General features: G+C 36.2%; 1 protein-coding gene across 1 annotated transcript in view; it reads right to left on the bottom strand.

Moving 5' to 3' along the window:
* PPP3R1 (protein phosphatase 3 regulatory subunit B, alpha) overlaps positions 1-22,416 on the bottom strand; it is a 58,695-nt gene that overhangs the window by 18,701 nt on the left and 17,578 nt on the right. Inside the window, exon 2 of the mRNA XM_029231760.1 lies at positions 7,293-7,332. Coding sequence (XP_029087593.1) covers positions 7,293-7,332 — 40 coding nt within the window. The remainder of the gene's footprint in view (positions 1-7,292; positions 7,333-22,416) is intronic.

Below are 22,416 nucleotides of genomic sequence, written 5' to 3'. Positions count from 1 at the left end.
TCTATTGCTGCCGCTAAGAAATCCAATGCCAGTAGAGACTCTTATTCTTTTTGAGGCCAACCTTTTCCCTGTCAAGCAGCTCTTAGGATTTTCTTTTTGCTCTTGGACTTTTAGAACTACAAAAGAGGTTAACACCAAATGGAGATCTTTTTTCATCTAAACTTCCCGAGTATCAGAATGCTCTTTCAATCAGAAGATACGATTTTTTAGGTGAAGAAAATTTTCTCCTACTATTTCACTGATTATTTTTGCTTTTATTTCATGTAATATAATTTTTGAGATGTCTTTTAGACAGATGCTATCACATTCTGTATTTGTTCTCCAAGTTCCTCTTTTCTTGCGTATTTTTCCATCTCTTTTGCTCTAACATTCTGAGGGAGATCCAAGAATTTATACTTTTGCTAAATGGCTAGCTAGGCTTTCTTAAACCAGCTAAAGTAACTGTCTTCTACATACCAGCTACAAAATTACTCAATTTTGTGGTAGACTATGAAACTACTACATTCCACGGACTTCACTGCTGAAACTACCAATTTGTTAAGTGCTACCATGATGCCAAAATTTGACAGTATGGATAAAGAAAACAGAGCTAGCACTTCACTTTTCTCAAAACTACTCATCTAAAAACCTGAAATTTTTAGAATACAGTAAACAATCCAGGCATTGTTTTTTAAAAAGGTACTGTGATGGTAAAACAAGGTAGCAACTTCAAGCCTAGGCGTTCAAGTTCGCGCACTATACTTCATTACTCAGCAATAAAGCTTTACTGAAAGAAAACAGAATATAAGTAATTCTCAGTGGACTAGGTGAAATAAATTAGAGTTCAGGATCACTAATTACGAAGTAAATGATAAATCATGGCTGGCAGATTAAGCAGCATGAATTATTTGATACATTTATGAAGATGTAAATCTAAAGTAACAAGTGTACAAGTCAATTTCAAAGTTAGTGACATAAAATTTTTATGGATATTAAAAGTTTCCTCCAAAGATTTCTGAGATGATAAATAAAGATTTGGGAGTAAACCAGAAATTACTCTTTAGAACACACATCACTGAAAAATTAAAGTGAACTGGAGGGCAGGAGGCGCTGGCGGGACGTGGGCCTGCAAAACCATGAGCGAAGCGGGTTTGGGCCCTCGACGGTGGGCGCGAGTGTCCCGCCTGCTCTCCTTTAGTGCAACCCATTGGCTCCACAGGAGGCAATTATGAAGCCCCTTGATCATAAGAAGCTGGATCTGGATGTGCCATATTTTGCAGAAAATGTAGCTGTTTATATCTGGGAAGACCTTCAGAAATTTCTTCCTGCAGGAGTTCTTCATAAAGTAAAAGTATATGAGGGCTTCCCTGGTGGCGCAGTGGTTGAGAGTCCGCCTGCCGATGCAGCGGACACGGGTTCGTGTCCCGGTCCGGGAAGATCCCACATGCCGCGGAGCGGCTGGCTGGGCCCGTGGGCCATGGCCGCTGAGCCTGCACGTCCGGAGCCTGTGGTCCGCAACGGGAGAGGCCACAACAATGAGAGGCCCGCGTACAGCAAACAAAAAAAGCATATGAAACTGACAATAATATTGTAGTCTATAAAGGAGAATAACTCTTAGAGGTTAGTACTACAGAATGATTTAATTTCTTTCCATATTTGAAGAAGATCTTTATCCCCTTGGACAATTAAGAAGTCATCACATAATTGTTACATCTCCGAATTGTGTTCTGGAGCACTTGATTTACTGGAATCATTGTGAGTAAGACCTGTTTTAAACTCAAATCTATCTTAAAACCAAATTGTAATGTATTCTGAGTATCATTTAAGGAGTGTTTCACCTATAGATTAAAATCATTTCAGCAACAAAAGAAAAAAAAGTGAGTTAAGCTAGTACATATAAGAAAGAAAACATAAAAGAATGCAGAAAAAAATAAATGTAAAATATTTAAAGCAAACTCAAAAAAAAAAGAATGCAGAAATGAAGGAGGAAATCAAATTAACTTTAGATTAACCTTTTCTGTGAAAAAGTTTTCTGTTTTCAAAACAAAGAAAAACCCTAGTCTAAGTAAAGAATATGAACATGTAAACCTCCCTGAGGCAACTGACTGTGAGCAGAAATTAACAGCACAAATTGAAGTCAATATCTGTTTTCAAGTCACTTGTAAGTATTTAAACCAGAAACAAAACTGATTGAATGACACTGTTTACTCAAAATGAGAGCAGTGTCCTAATGGCTAAAGGTGTCTTCAAGGTTTCTACAGATAGTTCATTATGCAAAGGGAAACGTTCCTTCAGAGGCTGCCAAGCTCCTCTTGGTTCACCTTCTAACGAAAGAAAATTGAGAAAGCTCTTCAGATAAAAGACTGTTTTAGTCTTTCATCTACATAAAATCTACAGAATAGTCCCTCTGTTCACCAACTTTATCAAAATTATTCAGAATTATACTGGTTTTATCAACAGTAAAAAAATATTAGTTGAATCTGACTTTCCACTCATACTTCCTCCCGTGCTCCAATCTAGCCCTCTGCTGAATTATCTAACCTAGTATCTTGCACTCAGCCACTTTTCCAAATTACCATGCCAAGTTACAACCACAGTCTCAACTTTGAGCAAATCACCCCAACAGAGTATACATTTCCTACTCCAGACAGGCTAGCCAACAGACAGAAACAAAGTCACGATGGCCTATAATAATTTAACTCAACAAAAAGCAAACACTCAATTAAGAGACAAAAAAAAATCAGAGAATACCTAACTGTGCCTTAGACAAGTCCAGTTTTGCCTAAAATCGTTCATGTAGACAAACATAACATTAAACTTGTAAGAGTTACGATAAGAGAGGCTGTACAGTATTGTGATTAAAAATATAACTCTAGGGCACGACTGCTTGAGATTAAATCATGGTTTTGTTACTCTACCTGCTGCTGTGTGATCTCAGGCCAGTTATTGATGCCTGTTTTCTCATCTATACAATGGGGAAAGTAACAATACCTCTTTCATGAGGCTACTGTGAGGATTAAGAAGGTAAATAAACGTATGTGAAATGCTTAGAACAGTGCCTGGCATGTGTTAATGCCACGTAAGTACTTGTTATTATTTATGAAAACAAGTGGGGTGATTGGTAACTACTGGGTTTTTCTAAAGATACAGCCTTTAAAATTATCCAGCTAGCTGTCTCTACAGTCCAGTTCTGAGCTCTTACTAGCTTATTCAGTCAACAGATACTTACTCAGTACCTGCTCTATGCCAGGCATCGCACTTCCACTTCCACTGTCAATACCTCAAATCTTTTACAGGTGAAAATGAGCTCAACCGTCTCTTATTATTAAGGCTTGCTGTACTGCATGCCATACTTAACTATAATTAAATAATTACTTCTCCTTGATATTACTCTTAGCTATTTCCCACCTTTTCCCACTCATTAAAAAAAAAACAACTTTATAAAGGAAACTTTCAAACACGTACAAAGGTTGAGAGACTCATAAAATGAATTCCACATATCTATCACCCAGTTTCAACCACTGACACATTAGAATCTTATTTATACACCCACTTCAATTATTTTAGAGCGAATCCCAGACGTACCATGTCCTTATATCATCTATCTCTAAGGTGTTGTCCTTTTAAACCACAATATTATTACAACTAAAACATTAATTATTAATAATTAATTCCTTGATATTAAATAACCAGCGCTCAAATTTTCCCAAATAGCACAAATGATTTTACAGGTCTTTCCACTCCATCAGATTTAGCAATTAGGCAATGTGTCAATAAAATGAAGGTGACCATGGGAATTCCCTGGTGGTCCAGTAGTGAGGACTCTGTGTTCTCACTGCCAAGGGCCCAGGTTCGATCCCTGGTCAGCAAACTAAGATCCCACAAGTCACACGGTGTGGCCCCCCCAAAAAATAAATAAATAAAACAAAATAAATAAATACAAGGAAGGTGACCTTAATAACAACAGTGTCAGCAAAGTAGTAGGAGATGAAAGCCAGATTTGAGCAGGCAGAAATAAGGAAACGGAGATCACTGTATATGCTCATGCAAAGCTCAAATATGAGAAAGAAAGGAGAAGAACGGGGAGGCACGTGCAGGATCACGATCAAAGGGGAGTTGATTATGTTTGTAACGTGAAGAAAAATGAAGAAGCGGAGACACAGGTAAAAACAAAGAGAAACTAAAAACATAAGGTCCTAGAGATGAGAGGGGATGAGATCAAAAGCACAAGTGCCAAGGCTGACCTTGAATAAGAGAGGTATAACCTAAACTCTGATATTGAAAGGAAGGAGTTATTAAGTATGAGTACGAAAATGGGAAAATTTCCGTGTGTGGCAGGCAGGGGGTGATGGGGTGAGGAGGTAATGAGGTTAACACTTTAAAATGTTCTCGGTTTTCTTAAGCATTCGGAGATGAAAATCACTGATTAAAAGTAGGGTACTGGAAAGAATTATGCAGGGGGTTTAGATAAAATATTGAAGATCTGGATGGAATTTAAGGAAACTGAAAGGGACAAATGACCAGACAGGTGAAAGAATTAATCAGCATTCAAATCTTATATAGATTTCAAAAAACAATTTCAAACATCACCCCTTCCATGAAGCTTTTCTTAATTTTCTTAACCAAAGGTAATTTTCCCTCCTTGGAACCTTTGCTTTTATTGCTCATAATGGTTTGTTTCCACTGTAAAAATTAATGCATTTCTTCTCTTTTTCCCAGTAGCTAGACTGTAAGCATTCTGTGGGTACTTATCTGTGTGTCACAGGGTTAAAAACAGTACTTTACAGCATACAATTTAGAATCTTACTACCGTTTTAAAAAATAGCATAATTTAAATACTAAAAGAACATAAGAGACAGTAACTACTAAGGTGAGAGGACTACTGAAGGCCTCACAGAGAACACAGACCTGAGCTAGGTCTGGAAGGGAAGAGAAAGCACAACTTGAACAGGGGAAGTGTAAAAAGTAAAGTGCCTCAAGGATTGGTTTTAACATTTTATACATGGTAACAGCTGTTTACAAATAACACTAAGCTCTCCCATTAATAAAGAAGTTTTGCAAATGAGCAAAAAAAGACTTACTACAATGTGTGGGTGGGGAAAAAAGTGGTGGTTTTAATGTGAATAAGTTCAAATTCATCCAAATCATGTATAAAATATATTCTAGTAAACCAATTAGAAAATAGAGGAAAACTACATTTTTACTGGATGACAGAAGAATTCAGACAGATTCATATCTAGTTGAACAATCACTGACAAGTACAGATCTTTAGTGACAAGGCTCAAATTTCATCAAAGCACAGATGAAGTCCTAAGAAAGAAGGCTTACTAAGTTCTAAAGATAAAACGGAAAGAGATAGCTTTTAACAGTGTATGAAATCTATTTCAAATACTTACTATTTAAAAAAACTTGGCTTTCACCATCCTGGATGTACCGAGGGGAACATCCATCTTGCCTTTTGCCCTGGTACATTTTTCTTTGCAATCAGGTAAATGACCCTCAGTCCCAGATCTTAAAGGAGTGCAGAAGGTAAGAACCTGGGACATCTTGCCCCCTTAGGACCTCTGTTCCCTGACCAAGAAACAAAAACTAACCTCCTAGTACCTCATACTTTTCAGAGCTGTACTCCCAACAGCCTACCCCAACTCTACTTGCAGCCTGAATCCTAGCTAATTACAGGCTTCTACACCTCCTTCTTGCCCACTAGCAACAGGAAGAAAACACCACAGGCTCAAGCTGAACAGTAAGTGGCAAGGCACAATTCTGAGCAGAACTCTTTCAATTCTAAAGAAACTATACAACTGACATGTCAATTATGGCACAGACAAGAATTATAGATCTAGATAACACTTGGAGCACTAGTCTGTAAGTACTCTATCTTGACCACATTTCAGAGGTCAAACAAAAACAGCCATAGACAATGTGAGCAAATGGGCATGGCTGTGTTCCAATAAAACTTTATTAAAAAAACTGTAGGTAAGGCAGTAGTTTACCAACCTCTGGTCTAGAGAGTCATAATTAGATTTGATTTTGGTCAATTCTAACAATACACTGGATACAACATTTTATCTTCATGTTTAAAACAGAAATACACACCTACATATGATCAAAATTATATAAGAAATTCATAAAGGAAAGCCTGGGAGAAAACAGTAAAATAAAATGTAAATAGTAGTACGGATGGCCAAACTATGGGTCATTGGTCATAGAGTATCACCATAAAAAAAAAGTTTAAAAAACTGTAGAAATTACAAAATGGAAAATAAAATGGATTAATAAACAAGTAATTTAAGGTTATGGTAACTGTTCTAAAGAAAATAAACAGGGTACTGCTCATGTTAGAGAGAATCTGAAGAGAGCATAGAAAGAGAAAACATCTCCAAAGAGGGGACATTTTATAGGAGACATTTATGCTGAGATCTGAAAGACGATGAAGTTGCTCAAGAAAAGAGCTGATGGAAGAGCATTTATCCAGAGCTCATAAGCAAGCAAAGGTGTTGATGAGAATGAAAGAAACTGACAAGTGTTCTGGGAAAATAAAGGAGACTAATGAAACAATGAGCAATGGGGAAATGGTTTTAATAAGACAAAAAAGAAGAGACATCTCATTGCAAAGTAAGATGTCTCCAAACAAGGCAGGACCAGCTTCATCAAACAGGGATGGCAGAAAGGGCAAGGAAGGTTCAGAAGAGTTTGGGAATTCTGGGACCTCAGGACGGTATCTAAACTTACCAGCGTCCCCATTCCAATTCTCATGATCTCCCTCTTCCCCAATCATTGTACTTTCACACAAGAGACCTTTTGATTTTTATTTAAGCTCCCTGGTCCTCTGATCCTTGAATCAAGAATTTCTAAGATTGTCATTTTCTTTCTTTATGTTCTCCAGTATAGTCAGAACAGCCAGCCCACCCACACTTCTTATACTCCTCCTCCCCAGAAATGTCTTGTACGATAGCTCTTTAGTCTCTCAGTTTTGCCTTCAATAAGCACTTCATTTTACATAACCACAAGTTAAGTAAGTTAACTGTTTACTTGCAGCTTTGTTAATCTGAAAAACTTCAGTTGGGTTAAGCCACTGAGATTTGAGGGTCGGTTTGTAATTACAACATAGTGCAGACATTAATAATAAAGAGGTCTATAAAAAAATCTTTCCCTATTCTGGTAACTCAGAAACGCTCTAAGTCAAATTCACTGCCATTTAAAGTGGTTAAGGGCTAACTTCGCTATATAAATTTATAGAGGCGTAAGATTTACATACATACATACATAGAATGTGAAAATAAAAGACGTTCTTGATAAGATATCTGACTTACAGTGTGAGCACATTTCCAAAGGATAACTTGCCTCATTTCCCTGGAGGAAAAAAAAAAAAAAATTAGTCATAAAATTGGCACAAATGTCTTTAAAAGATTGAACTTAAATATTCTGAGTCACAAAACATTGGGAAATAAGCCGTAAACGAAATGTGTCTAGATCTATAAATATTTTTGATAAAAAAATTATACAGTATGATAGAAAAAGCTCTTGCATTAAACAGGCCTGAGTTGTGGCCCTGTCACTTAAGATTTATGCAAAGATTTGATTAAAATTTATTTTAAATATTTTTAACACCCTAAACATACTGTATATCAAATTTTAACACACTACAGGCTGTCAGTGCACTAATTGTCTTGCTGGATGAACTCATTTTTGGGTAGAGCTCAGAATAAAGCTTCTCCTGCCATTTCTATTTAATTGAAGAGTTTACTGAGACTGCAAAGCTGTTAAGAAAACAAAAATCCTTTTATACCTGCATTGAAACAGAATGTTCTGTACGCTATGCAACAAAAATAAGAAAAATATTAATAGGAAGGTAGGTCCAATGTAAGACAGCCAGCCACTTGAACTCCAAATTTTTCTTTTCATGAGAAGTCTTATCTCATGGACAAACTCTAATATAATTCACCTGAACTCCTAATTTACAAAAAGTTTACCTAAAAGTGCTCTAGAAAAACTACAGACCTGACCCAATGCCTACATTTAAAATTCTTGATGACTGGGTCCAGGGAGGTCAAGTTAAGCTGGTGAAAGTTCACACCATTTGATTAGCAATGGAACCAGAAGTAGTTCTAAATCTAAAACTGTAAAAATTCCAAGTATAACAGACTCACACAAAGTAAAAATCATGAAGAAAATCTTTTTAAAAGTCTACAGAATTTAAAGTAATACAAATTGAATTTTTAAAGTTCAACAATAGATTGAGTATACCATGCATCCTATATCCCATCTATCTAATCTTGACCCTGTCTAGCAGCAAGTGTACAATGGGATTAACATTTAAATATTGATATTTGAATATACCTATGTATCCTAAGAAGTTATTGAGTGCCGCCTGAAATAAGAAGTACCATTTTAGTGTGGCTGGCTAGCTTTTAAACTCTTAAAAGTATCTCTTATTCTGAGTAAACTTAAGGTCTGAGAAAAGTTTATCAGTAAATTAGCATCTTTAATTCCTATCTTGCTGACAATAATTAGCCTTTTCCTTGAAAATTATAGCAGATAATTTAACTGGTTAATCTAGTTTTAGGTCACTTTAAACATCAAATATATATTAAAACAGAGACAGGAGTAGCAAACATTAATAAAAATGACATTATTAATTAGCGGAGATGGAGTTCTACTTATTTTGCACCTTACTTAATTGACCTTAAGATTCTTACCATGATTCCTATCTTTTACTGTCTCACATATTCTTTCATGTCTAAATTTTTAAAATACCCTTTAAAAAATATTATTCCAGGGCTTCCCTGGTGGCTCCCTGGTTGAGAGTCTGCCTGCCGATGCAGGGGACAAGGGTTCGTGCCCGGATCCGGGAAGATCCCACGTGCCCCGGAGCGGCTGGGCCCGTGAGCCATGGCCGCTGGGCCTGCGCGTCCGGAGCCTGTGCTCCGCAACGGGAGAGGCCACAACAGTGAGAGGCCCGTGTACCGCAAAAAAAAAAAAAAATTAATCATAAAAATACTCAATCCAAAGAAAGGCAGATAAATAGGAAGGATCAAAAATCAAATGAGGAAAAAAATACAAAGTAACTAGCAAGATGGTAGATTTAAATCCAAGCATTTTGAGAATTATATTAATTACGTTCAACGTAAATGGTCTAATAACTCCAATTCAAAGAAGATACAACTATATACTATCTAAACGAAATCTACTTTACAGATAGGCTGAAACTAAAAAGACAGGAGGAGATATACCACACAAGTAATAATCAAAAGAAAGATACAGTGGCTAAGAATACTGGACAATGTAGAATTCAGAACAAGGAATATTACCAGGGATAAAAAGGACTATTTCATAACCTTAAAAGAGTCAATTCATTAGGAAGATGTAACAATCCTAAATATATTGTGATATATAATGAGAAATATTCTTGGGTCCTCATTCATTTCTAGTACAAGAGCTCCTTAGAATGTCTCAAGTGTGGAGAGCTATAAAGATTTCTTTTGTTATGTTAATGAGGTGACTATAGGAAAGGACTAAAGGTAGGGGTTGGTGGCCAGGAGAACCAATCATGTGATTAGAGGTCGGACCTTCCAGTCCCACCTTCCAATCTCTAGGGAAGAGAGATAGGCTAGGGGTTAAACCATTCGCCAATGATTTAAGCTGGGCTGGAGGCTGAGCTCAATCACCCCTGATAAGTGATTTAATCAATCATGCCTATCTAATGAAGCCTCCAGAAAAACCAAAAGGATGGGGTTGGAGAGCTTCTTGGTTGGGGGGCATGTGGAGATGCAGGGAGACTGGAGCACCTGGAGAGGGCATGGAAGCTCCACACCCCTTCCCATGTACCTTGCCCTAGACATCTCTTCCATCTGGCTGTTCCTGAGTTACATCCTTTTATAGTATGTCAGTGATCTAGGCAGTAAAATGTTTCTCTGAGTTCTGAGTGGCACTAGCAAATTACTCAAACTCAAGGTGGGGGTTGTTGGAACCTCCAATCTATAACCGGTTGGTCAGAACTTCAGGTAACAACCTGGACTTGCAATTCGCATCTAAAGGAGCGGGGGAGGGGGCAGTCTTGTAGGGCTGAGCCCTTAACCTGCGGAAGCTGATGCTATCTCTAGATAGCGTCAGAATTGAGTTGAATTGTAGGACACCCAGCTGCTATCTGAGAATTCTGTGGATGTGTAGGGAAAAATACATTGTAACTGGGTCCCAGAACCCTTTCATATATAGTTATCCCTCAGTATCTACAGGGAATGGGTTCCAGGACCCTGGCAGATACCCAAATCCATGCATTCACTTGGATCATGTAGTATCGATGCTACAGTATTTCTTGAAAAAAATCCCTGTATTAGTGGACTCACACAGTTCAAACATCTGTTGCTCAAGGGCCAACTGTATATACTTAATAACAGGGCTTCAAAATTAAATGTGTCAAATACAGAGAACTGAAAGTTAAATAGACAGTCATATTTGGAGATTTTAACATTTCTCTCACAGTAAATAACAGAAAATAAGTAGACCAAAGGAAAAAATAAGTTGTGGAAGATCAGAACAACACACTACCAACCAAGATGTCCTAAAACAACAAAATATTCTTTTCTACTGCACATGAACATTCACGAAGACAGACATTATTCTGAGCCTAAAAAAAAGTCTCAATAAACTTTAAAGGTTTGAAACCATACAGAATATATTTTTTCATTACAATGGAATTAAGCAAGAGAGGTATTTAGAAACATCCAAATATTTGAAAATGAACAACACAATTCTAAATAACCCATGAGTCACAGAAGAAATCAGAAAATATTCTGAACAGAGTAAAAACGGAAGCTATCAGAATTTAAAGGATGCAGGTTAAGCAGTCTTTTGAGGAAAACGCTATTACAAGGGAAGTCCAAAACACAGTGATCTGTTCCCACCTTAAAAAGCTAGAAAAAGAATAAATTAAACCCAAGGCAAGGGGAAAAAGAGAAAAAAAGCAGAAATTAATGAACTAGAAAATGGACAAACAGAAAGAAAAATCAGTAAAACCAAAACTCATTTTTTGGAAAAGGTCAATAACTAACACCCCAGGCAAATCACTAGAGATTTTACAGACATTAAAAGAAAAATAAATGGATATTCAAAAAAAGTATGAAAATAAATTTTATAACTTAGATGAAATGGACAAGTTTCTTGAAAAATAAAATCTACCAAAACTGACTCAAGAAAAAAATAAAGTTGAACAGCTCTATTGCTATTAAAATAAACCAAACTGGAGTTAAAAAGAACACACAAAACCTTCTTAACAAAGAAAACTAAAGACTTTGATGGCTTCACTGGTCAATTCTATCATATATTCAAAGTCTGAAAAACATACCAATCCTATACAAATTCATTCAGAAAGCAGAAGGGGAAGGAATAGTTCTTAACTCATTTTATGAGGCCAGCTTACCCTGACAGCAAAATCAGACAGTGACATTACAAAAAAGAAAACTCTACTCCAATATTTCTTCATGACCATGGATGGAAAAATCCTTAACAATGTTTGATGAAATTAAATCCAGAAAAAAATTTTAAAGAATAAAAATCATGACCAACTGAGGATTATCCCAGTAATGCAAGGTTGGTTTAATATTCAAAATTAACATGGTTCACTATACTAACAGAATAAAAAATGCCATACCTATGGTCATCTCAACAGATAGAATAAAAGCATCTGACAAATTTAAATACCCCTTTGCAACAAAACAAGAACAACTCAGTAAACCAAGAATCTTTCTCAGTCTATAAAGGCTATCTACAAAAAGCCTACAGCTAACATCATACTTAATATCGTGAAGGAATGCCTTCTCCCCAAGATCAGGAACAACATAAAGTTATCTGCACCAGTGCAATAAGGCAAGACAAAAGAAATAAAAGACATACAGATTGGAAAAAGGGAGTTAAACTGCCTTTACTTGCAAATGACATCACTGTACATGTAGACAAATCCTAGACAAACTACAAAAAAGCTATCAGAACTAATAAATGAATGAAACAAGGTCACAGGATACAAGGTCAATATATAAAATTGAATGTACTTCTACATTCTGCAAGCAATGAAAAATGAAATTAGGATCCCGTTCACTTAGAAAATCATCAAAAATACAAAATATTTAGTAAAATATGTGCAAGGATTGTACAATGAAGACCATGAAACATAACTGAGAGAAATTCAAGATGATCTAAAAAAACAGAAAGCTATATCATGTGCATAGATCAGAAGACTCATTAAGATGGCAATTCTTCCCATACTGATTAACAGATAAAAAACAATCCCAATTAAAATCCCAGTAAAATAGTTTATAGAAGTCAATACACTGATTCTAAAATGTATATGGAAATGCAAAGGATATAAACAGCAAACAATCTGAAAAAGAAGAACAATGTTGAAGGACTTAAAACTTGAAGAATTATTATAAATCTAAAGTCATCAACAGAGTAACAGTGGTGTAAGAGTAGACATAAAGTTCAATGGAGCAGAATAAAATGAAAAAAAAAAATACATAAACACCCAGAGTCAAGTGATATCTAACAAAGATGTCCAGGTAATTCAGTGAGGGAAAACCTCTGCAACAAGTGATGCTAAAACAAATGGATAGCAGTATACAAAAGAAAAAAAAAGAAAAAAACCCCCAAAGATCTGAATAGATATTTTACAACAAAAGATATATACATAACAAATAAGCACATGAAAAGATGTTTCACACCATTAGATATTAGAGAAATGAAAATTTAAACTACAATGCGATACCACTACATGTGCAACTAGTGTGTGTTTGTGTGTGGCTAAAATTTAAAAACAGAGATACCAAGTGTTACTGAAAATGTAGAACAAATGGTTGTGTGCTGCGCAGAATCCCAGGATGTCCTGAAATTTCCAGCCTCTGGTATATAAACATCTCCCAGTTATTCAAACACTAATCTAGGTACTGCTGCAAAGTGATTTTGTATATGTAATTAAGGTTCCAAAACAATTGATCTTAGGATAAGATTATTCAGGTGGATCTGTTCTAGTCATAAGAGCCTTTTAAAAAGAGAGAGGGGAAGTCAGAGATTCAAAGCCTAAGAATTCAACACCAGGAAGATGGAGTGAGTCTCTAAGAGCTGAGAGTGGCCTCCAGCTGACAGTGAGCAAGGAAACAAAGATCTCAATCCTACAACGGCAAAGAACTGAATTCTGCCAATAATGTAAATAAGCTTGGAAACAGAATCTTCCTCAAAACCCCCAGATAAGAACTCAGTCTGGATTTCAGCCCTGTGATCCCTGAAGACCCCATGCTAAATTTCTGACCTACAGAACTATGAAACAATAAACAGGTGCTGTTTTAAGCTACTAGGTTTTTGGTAATTTGTTACTCAGCAATAGAAAACTAACACCCAGACATACAGTACATGTAGCTAAAAGGAAAATGTTGACACATCAAGTGTCAACTAAAAATGAAACTCTTATACATTGCTGGTGGGAACTAAAATGAAAACATGGCCACACAAAGATTTGTACTCAAATGTCCATAGAAGCTTTATTGTTAATAGCCTAAACAAGACACAACCTAAATGTCCATCAGCCGTCAAATAGATAATACTGTGGTGTATCCAAACAATGGAGTGCTACTCACTAATGGATAGGCAAAGACTACTGATACACATAACATAGATAATTCTCAAAAGTTATGTTAAAAGAACCCAGATACAAAAGGTTACATGCAGCATGATTCCATTTATAAATCCTAGAAAAGGCAAACTATAGTTACTGAAAGATCAGGGGTTGCCACGGATCGGAGGGTGAATGCAATGGGGTACCAAGTGGCATCTGAGGGTAACAGAAATGTTCTACATCTTGATTGTGGTGATGCTTAAAAAACTATATACATTTATCAGGACACATTAACTGTATACATGAAATTGGTAAACTTTATTATATGGCAAGTTATACCTCAATAAAGCTGATTTTAAAAACTTAATAAGAGTCCCAGGTATAATGGAATTGTTTCAGAACACATAAATTTAAGTCTGTAGTTAAGATAAAAATCTTATCACTTCTTAAAAAATAACAATATCGTTTCCGGTCATGCTATTATTCCAAAACCATATGGGATCTTTATTTTTATAAGACACATATGCATTTCAAGATAACAAATTATATATTTTTTCAGATTATCTTGTAGTATCATGAGGAACCAGAAACTATTTATTAGTAATCTTGACCCTTATAATTTTTTTCATCCGTTATTTAGTCCCTTTCTCAGATTATAAAGTCCAGGATGGCAACAATCTCTTATTATCTTTTTATATCCCTAGCCAGATTTAACATTATCCTAAATTTATTGAAGGAAGAGTTTTACAGTTGCATGTAAAAATCTACATAGCCTTAAGGAACTTGGTTTAAGTGGAATTTTAAGCATCAATGTGTTGAACAGTGAGCCTGTCACTTTGAGGAAAATAACTGACACATGAAACATGAAATATAGAAAACCTCAGCAAAGAAATAAAAGATATAAAAAAGAACCAAATAACAATTTTAGAACTGAAAAACAATAATTGATACAGTAACGCAGTAAGTAAACTCAACAGAATAGAGCTGACAGAGGAAACAGTCAGTAAACTGGCAGATGGAGGAAAACAAATTACCCAGTCTGAACAACAGAAAGAAAAAAAGACTGAAAAAAATAATCTACAGAGCCTCAGGGAACTGTGCAACTATAAAAAAGATTTAACGCTTGTCTTATACTTCTGAGAATAAAGAATATCTGTTTTAGAAGTTACTAAGATGGTCTGACTTTATCCTAGAAAAAAAACTGATTTGTGGTAAATTGGCAAACTTTGTCTTTCAGCAAATAAAGACATTTGGATTGATTCTTTTTCCTCAAGTCCATATTATTCAGCATTTTAAAAATAAATTTATTATGCTTATCAATTTTGGTATACAAAAAAATCAGTAAGAATATGAAAATATGTTCTAAAGAAATTTTCTGGCAAAGAAATGAAAAAAATATTTTTGGATCTTTTTATCTCATTTTGTTTAGAGTTTCTTTGATCTTAAACTGTCAAGATGTGAGAAAACCAAAATAAATTTTATAGATGCATACTGTAAAGTTTAGAATATTTTCAAAGGGCATGCTGTCAGAATATTTAGACATTCATCTTCATCTAGCAGACTTTAAGAAGTGACAGCATTGTCTTATTTGGTTATAGACTCTCCTTGTGAAGTATAAATATTATTTCAGTAATAAGAGTAACTGCTTGCTTATCTGAAGTGCATATAAATGCTTAAAAGATAAAAGTGAGCATCAAGGAAAGTAAAAATCTTAAGTTTTTTAATAACTGAAATTTTAAGAATTTGATTCTCCCAATATACCATTAAGGATAAGGTAGGTTTTTATAAATGTTCCTTATCTGAGTTAGTTCCCCCTAAGTATCTTTTTCCTAAATGTTTTTTTTTTCAAATTATGAATGGGTCCTGACTTTTATCAAATGCTTTTTCTTCATCAACTGATATGATCATGTAATTTTTCTTCTTTAGCATGTTAATATGGTGTATTAGTTGATTTTCAAATAGTGAAGCAGCCCTGCTCTATCCCTGCCTGCAATGAGCCATAAATTCTATTTGCTTATATTTTGTTAAGGACTTTTGCATCTACATTGATATAGTAATACTGACCTACAGTTTTCTTCTTGGGATTTTTTTTTTTTTTGGTATCAAGGCAATAGGGCTAAACTACCTAATTCATATTGGGTGAGATGTGGTGGTCTGTATTTTTCAAGAAACTGGTCCATACATCAAAGTTGTCAAATTTATGTTTGTAGAGTTGTTCATAGTATTCCCTTTATTATCTTTTTCATATCTGCAGGGTCTATGGTGATACCTTTCTCTTTTTTAAAAATTTATTTATTATTATTACTTTTTGGCTGCATTGGGTCTTCGTTGCTGTGCGCAGGCTTTCCCTAGCTGCGGCGAGCAGGCGCTACTCTTCACTGCGGTGCACGGGCTTCTCATGGTGGTGGCTTCTCTAGTTGCGGAGCACAGGGTCTAGGCACACAGGCTTCAGTAGTTGTGGCTCGCGGGCTCTAGAGCACAGGCTCAGTGGTTGTGAAGCACAGGCTTAGTGCTCCGCGGCATGTGGGATCTTCCTGGACCAGGGCTCAAACCCCATGTCACCTGCACTGGCAGGCGGATTCTTAACCACTGCGCCACCAGGTAAGTCCAATACCTTCTATTTCATTCCTGATACTGATAACTTCGTTTTTTCTTTAATTTCTCTCAGTCTTGCTAGAAGTTTGTCAATTTATTGAGCTTTTTGAAGAACCAGCTCTTTCATTGATTTGCTTTACTGTTCTTCTGTTTTCAATTTCACTTTTCTTTATTCCCTTCCTTTGGGTAGATTTTTCTTTCTTTTTGGTTCTTGAGATAGAAGCCCTCTTTCTTCCTCTCTCAGGAATCCAATGACACAAGTGTTAAATCTTTTTCATAGTCCCACAGTTCCCTGGGGCTCTGTAGATTATTTTTATCAGTCTGTTTTCTTTCTGCTGTTCAGACTGGGTAATTTCTTTTCCTCTATCTGCCAGTTTACTGATTCTTTCCTCTGTCTGTTGAGTTTACACACTGCATCAGTTTACACACTGCTCTCTGTTGAGTTTACACACTGCATCACTGTATCAATTATTGTTTTTCAGTTCTAAATTGCCATTTGGTTGTTCTTTATATCTTCTATTTCTTTGCTGAGGTTTTCTATATTTCATGTTTCACGTGTCAGTTATCTTCCTTGAAATGACAGCCTCACTATTCATTTTTGAGAAACTGTCTGTCAAATACTCAAGTGTGAATGACCAGATTTTGTCAGTTGTTTTCAAGCAATTTTGGTGTTCTATGAAAAAGATAGCTACTTCAGCTTAAAAATCACATAAGTGCTTGTTTTCCCTTAAAACAACCGCCATAAATTACATATGCAGAAGTGATGATTTATACATATCATTCCGTCATACAGGGTATTAAAGATACATGTAGTGGTTAGATTTGATAAAATTAATACTTTTTACTGCTTTACCAAGGATATTGTGAAACTGGTATTTTTTAAAACTGCAATTGCATGGCAGAGAATACAATGATTACTGGTACAGTACTGTGTCACTGTTCTGATTCATGCTAAGGTATCAGCAGTTTTACCAGCCAGTGCTTTTGCACCATCAGTGCAAATGTAAACAGAGTGGATTAAACAAACATTATTTTTGTGTTATAATGAAAGCATTTTGACCTCATGGACCCCCTGAAAGAGCCTTGGGGATTTCCCGGGTATACATGGACCACTCTGAAAACTACGGATCCAATCCAAAGATCATATTTAAATTTTGCAAATTGAGAGTATTAGCATTTGAAGAGAAATTCACCAGTGAAAAAGAAAGCAATCCAATACAGCAACAAAACCTGTAGACTATGGATCTATTTTCTATTTGTTCTAATACTTTATTATGGTTCCATAATAATATTCTATATTATTCTACAATACGTATGTCCCAATAGCATTCTTTATAGAAAAAACAAATCTTGGATCATGTATTGTATTCAATAGTCATGGCTCTCTTTAGCATACTTTAAATCGGAACAATTCTTCAGTCTGTTTATATCTTTCATGACTTCAACATTTATAAAGAATACTGGCCAGTTATTCTGTAGACTGTCCCTCAAAGGGTTTACCTAATGCTTCCTCAGGATTTGATTCAGATTATACCCCTCTGGTAAAATACCAAAAAGGTGGTAATGTGTTCTTCCCAGATATCAGGAAAAAGATAATGTTGGTTTTTCTCATTACTGGTAATGTTAACTTTGATCACTTAGATAAGCTCTGCCAGATTTCTCCATTATAAAGTTGCATTTTCCTCTTTGTATTTAATACATCTTGTGGGAAGATATTTTTAGTCTATGTAAAGATCCAAGTTACTCCTCAAACTTTCATCCACTCATTTTAAACATCCACTGATGATTCTTGTCTGAATCAATTATATTATAATGGCTGCTGGGATAGCCAGCCTCTAAGATGATTCCCACCTCCTGATATTCACAGCCTTGTATAATTCTCTTCCCTTGTGTAACTTGCCTTTAACCAATGGAGTATGACAATATCAAGGGGACATCAGTTTTGTGATTAGGTTACAAAAGACTGTGACTTCCATCTTGCCAACAAGTCTTTCTATAACTTTCTCAGCTTGCACACTTTAATGAAGCTCACAGAGCAAGAAACGAAGGGTGATCTCCAGCCAACAGCCCACAAAGAACTGAATGCTGCCAACAACCAATGAATGAGTGTGGAAGTAGATCCTTCCCCGTCAAGCATTCAGGTGAGACCACAAACCCAAGGCCTTACAAGTGACCATGAAGCAGAGAACACAGTTAAGCCCAGAGAAACTGTGAAATAATGTGTGTTAAGCCATTGCACTTTGGGGTAATTTGTTACAAAGCAATAGGCAACTGATACAATTGCCATATGATAGTTTTCTAATTTCATCATTCCTTCAATATTTTTTTTTTTTTTTTTTTTTTTTGTGGTACGCGGGTCTCTCACCGCTGTGGCCCCTCCTGCTGCAGAGCACAGGCTCTGGATGCGCAGGCCCAGCGGCCATGGCTCACGGGCCCAGCCGCTCCACGGCACGTGGGATCCTCCCGGACCGGGGCACAAACCCGTGTCCACCGCATCGGCAGGCAGACTCTCAACCACTGTGCCACCAGGGAAGCCCCCTTCAACATTTTTTACTTGGCTTCCTCCTGCAGGGAAAGATTTCTTTTTCCTCCCTATCTATATGGACTTAGGTATTTCAGTGTGGACTTAATGGATTTTATTTCAATGGGCTATAATCTTTTATCATTATCTAATTTGATGTTTAAATTGTCCCACATTTGGCCAGTGGGAACCTTCCCCTTCAGGCTGGTTCCTGTGTCCTTTTAATGTATTCCCATCATTCTATGGGCCTTCCTAACCTTCTGGCACAAGACGTTCCAAGTATACATTGTACTTTCCCTGCCCCAGTCCTGAAATCAGCTATTTCTCCAAGGAGCCCAAGATTCTTTTAGCGGAGAATGGTTAATGGTACAACTTGATGAAGAAAAGTTCTTAATTTTAATGCAGTCTAACTTATTCATCTCTTATTTTACACTATGACTAATTCATAACACACCAGATTATTCTTTTACTGAGCTGTCTGAATATAAATATAGCTTTACTATATGAATTTATAACTTTTTATATTGCTTTATTAATATTCTGAAGTATTTTTATGCACGTAAAGAGCCTGCTATTTATACTCTTTAACAGAACAATTAGTGAGGAGAGGGGGAAATGCCCATCCATGTGTCATACAACATGCTAGGCATGATCAAAGTATAAACACAGCAGATTCTCAAGTCCCCCAAACATACAATTTTGAAACTGTAAAGGGGCTACGGACATCCAGGTAGATATATCCAGCAAGTACAGAACCTGGGTTCAGGGGCAAGATCGTGACAAGAGATACGATTTTGGAAATTATCAGCATACAGATAACAGCCTTCACCACTAAAAGGAGAGTCCATTAAAAAAGGGAAAATGAAATAAAAAATAGGAGAATACTAACACTTAAAAAATTATATGAGAAATTCACTAAGAATAAAGCAAATTATTAAATACAGAAAGAGAATCAGTAGAATAAGGATCTATTTTAATAGTTTAATATTCCATTATGGCTTTATCATAATCTATATTATTCCATAACGTTTTCTTAGACTACAATAGAGCATATATAGTATTTTGTTTCTATTATGGATCATATTCTTATATTGTTCTAGAAAGCATACAAGGAAAAATTTTAAGAGGGAGTTAAGAGTCACAAAGGAGACAAATAAAAATTATTCCCATTTTGGGGTGTAGGTTCAGACTTTATGTAAGTCATACTATTAAAAGCAAGGTGTAGGACTTCCCTGGTGGCACGGTGGTTAAGAATCCGCCTGCCAATGAACCCCAAGGGACACGGGTTCAAGCCCTGGTCCGGGAAGATCCCACGTGCCACGGAACAACTAAGCCCATGTACCACAACTACTGAAGCCCATGTGCCTAGAGCGCACGCTACACAACGAGAAGCCACTGCCATGAAAAGCCCGCGCACCGCAAGGAAGAGCAGCCCCTGCTCGCTGCAACTAGAGAAAGCTCATGCGCAGCAACGAGGATCCAACACAGTCATAAATAAATAAATAAATACATTTTTTTTTTAAAAAGGCAAGGTGTAACCTTAATTTGCTCAGTAACAACTCTTAGTTATGCAGATTGCTACACAAAGAGTAATTACCAACACTAGCCCTACAAAACTATCTCTAAAATGATCTTAATTGGTGGCTCTTTTCATCTGGTTTTATTCTAACAATGAAATTACTTTTCTTCAAATTAAGACAATTTACATGAAGTTCTAAAATCCTTCAGCTACTTTAAATGTACCAATCTAAATTTCAGTAACTACTTTAGCTCAAACTAAACATGCAATTGGGATTTTTTTTTAACTTTGGTTCTTTTAAAATTATTTATTATTTATTATTTATTTATTTATGGCTGCACTGGGTCTTCGTTGCTGTGCATGGGTTTTCTCTAGTTGTGGCGAGAAGGGGCTACCCTTCATTGCGGTGCACGGGCTTCCCATTGCAGTGGCTTCTCTTGTTGCGGAGCATGGGCTCTAGGTGTGCAGGCTTCAGTAGTTGTGGCACATGGGCTCAGTAGTTGTGGCTCGCAGGCTCTAGAGTGCAGGCTCAGTAGTTGTGGCGCACGGGCTTAGCTGCTCCATGGCATGTGGGATCTTCCTGGACCAGGGCTCAAACCCACGTCCCCTGCATTGGCAGGCAGATTTTTTTTTTCCTTTAGAATTATTTTATTAAATCATAAATGTACAACTGCTTCTTAACTCTACACACATACAAAGTTTTTCAAGGAATAACATTCTATCCTATTGCACTATGATCCTTGTTTCAAAACTCTGAGAAAAACTGTTAAAAATATTTCACGTTACCACTTACACATTTAACATTATCTAAGAAGGAATGCTCCTGTTGCAACAAAAAATAGAAATGAGGTTTTTCCTCTCCTGGTAACAAGGAAAATAAAGGGAAGAGTGAACAGGCTAGGGAAGCAGCATAAACTGGCCTGAAAGAGTTAATCAATCCTAGTTATCTTGTAACTGTTACTAGTCTGTATTATCTGTAACTAGATTTGTCCCTCACAAAGCTAACCTCTAACACTCTGACTCTGTGAATTACATCCTGCACCTAACTGCAGGCGGATTCTTAACCACTGCACCACCAGGGAGGTCCCTGCAATTGGAATTGACATGTACACACTGCTGATAAAATGCCTTTCCATGAAAACAAACAAACAAACAAACTAAAAATGCAATACAATAAATGTTGTTACTCTGTCAAGTTCTAATAGATTTTTTTAAAGGTAAAAACTGATGGATCTAGAAAACAATCTTTAAAAGTTAGCTTTGTGAACATAGACATGGATGGAAAAAGGAAAGTTAACATCACAGAATACAAAAAAAAAGTATTATGTGCTGGGTACTCTGTTAGAGACTTTATATACCTTCTCATTTATCCTCCCAACAATCTTCTGGGTAAATGGGATGTCAAGGTTAAACAGTTTGCACAAGGTCACACGGTTGGTAGTAGTAGAGATCAAATTTGAACTCAAGCTAATATAATTCCCATAGTATTCTTACCAATATATCATAAAGCCACACGCTTTCTGTATTATACAAGAGAAGAAGTAAGTTAGTGAAACTGTTTTCATCCCAACTTAGAACACTTAAATTCAAGTGGCTTGTTGCTGACAACTCACACATAGCCATTTAAAAATGTGTTGTTCATATATCTAACACAGTAGTAACAATCACAGAAACATGACAATGAGAGGGTGTGAGATAGGTGGAGACAGCTGAGAAGAGGAGGAGTAAAGGGATGGAATACTTTACATGGAAACAAACTGTCCAACAACTTCTTGTAGAGAACAATACTAATTTGGTACTATATTTTAATTTAAAAACACACACAATCCCAAAACAGAAAACTCTAAAGTCATAGCATTTTCAGTAATTATAATTGAGAAAATAATCTCAAAACAGAGGAAATAAAGTCCTAGCTGTGGAAGAGTTCTGGATTATGGTAAGAGACCACCCTGCCTATGGCCATAGGATATAGTTTTAGTAGAGAGAAAGTATATGGGGTTATGGAGGTTAATGTTGCTAAAGCAAGGGTGTACATGAAGACAAAGTGATAGTGGAACCTAGAGGGACAATATGACACAGGTACTTAAATTCTGAATGAAAAACTGTAGTATCCAGAAAGATGTCAGATGATAACAATGAGAAGAAATAAGGAACGTTCAGTCAAAAGAAATGACTCTGCAGGAGAAATTAGAAGTAATA

This window comes from Monodon monoceros, unplaced genomic scaffold, assembly GCF_005190385.1.
Source record: "Monodon monoceros isolate NGI ecotype Baffin Bay Population unplaced genomic scaffold, NGI_Narwhal_1 Super_Scaffold_19, whole genome shotgun sequence".
NCBI lineage: Eukaryota > Metazoa > Chordata > Mammalia > Artiodactyla > Monodontidae > Monodon > Monodon monoceros.
The sequence above is the reverse complement of the archived record's forward strand: the minus strand, read 5'-3'. Positions and strand labels throughout refer to the sequence as shown.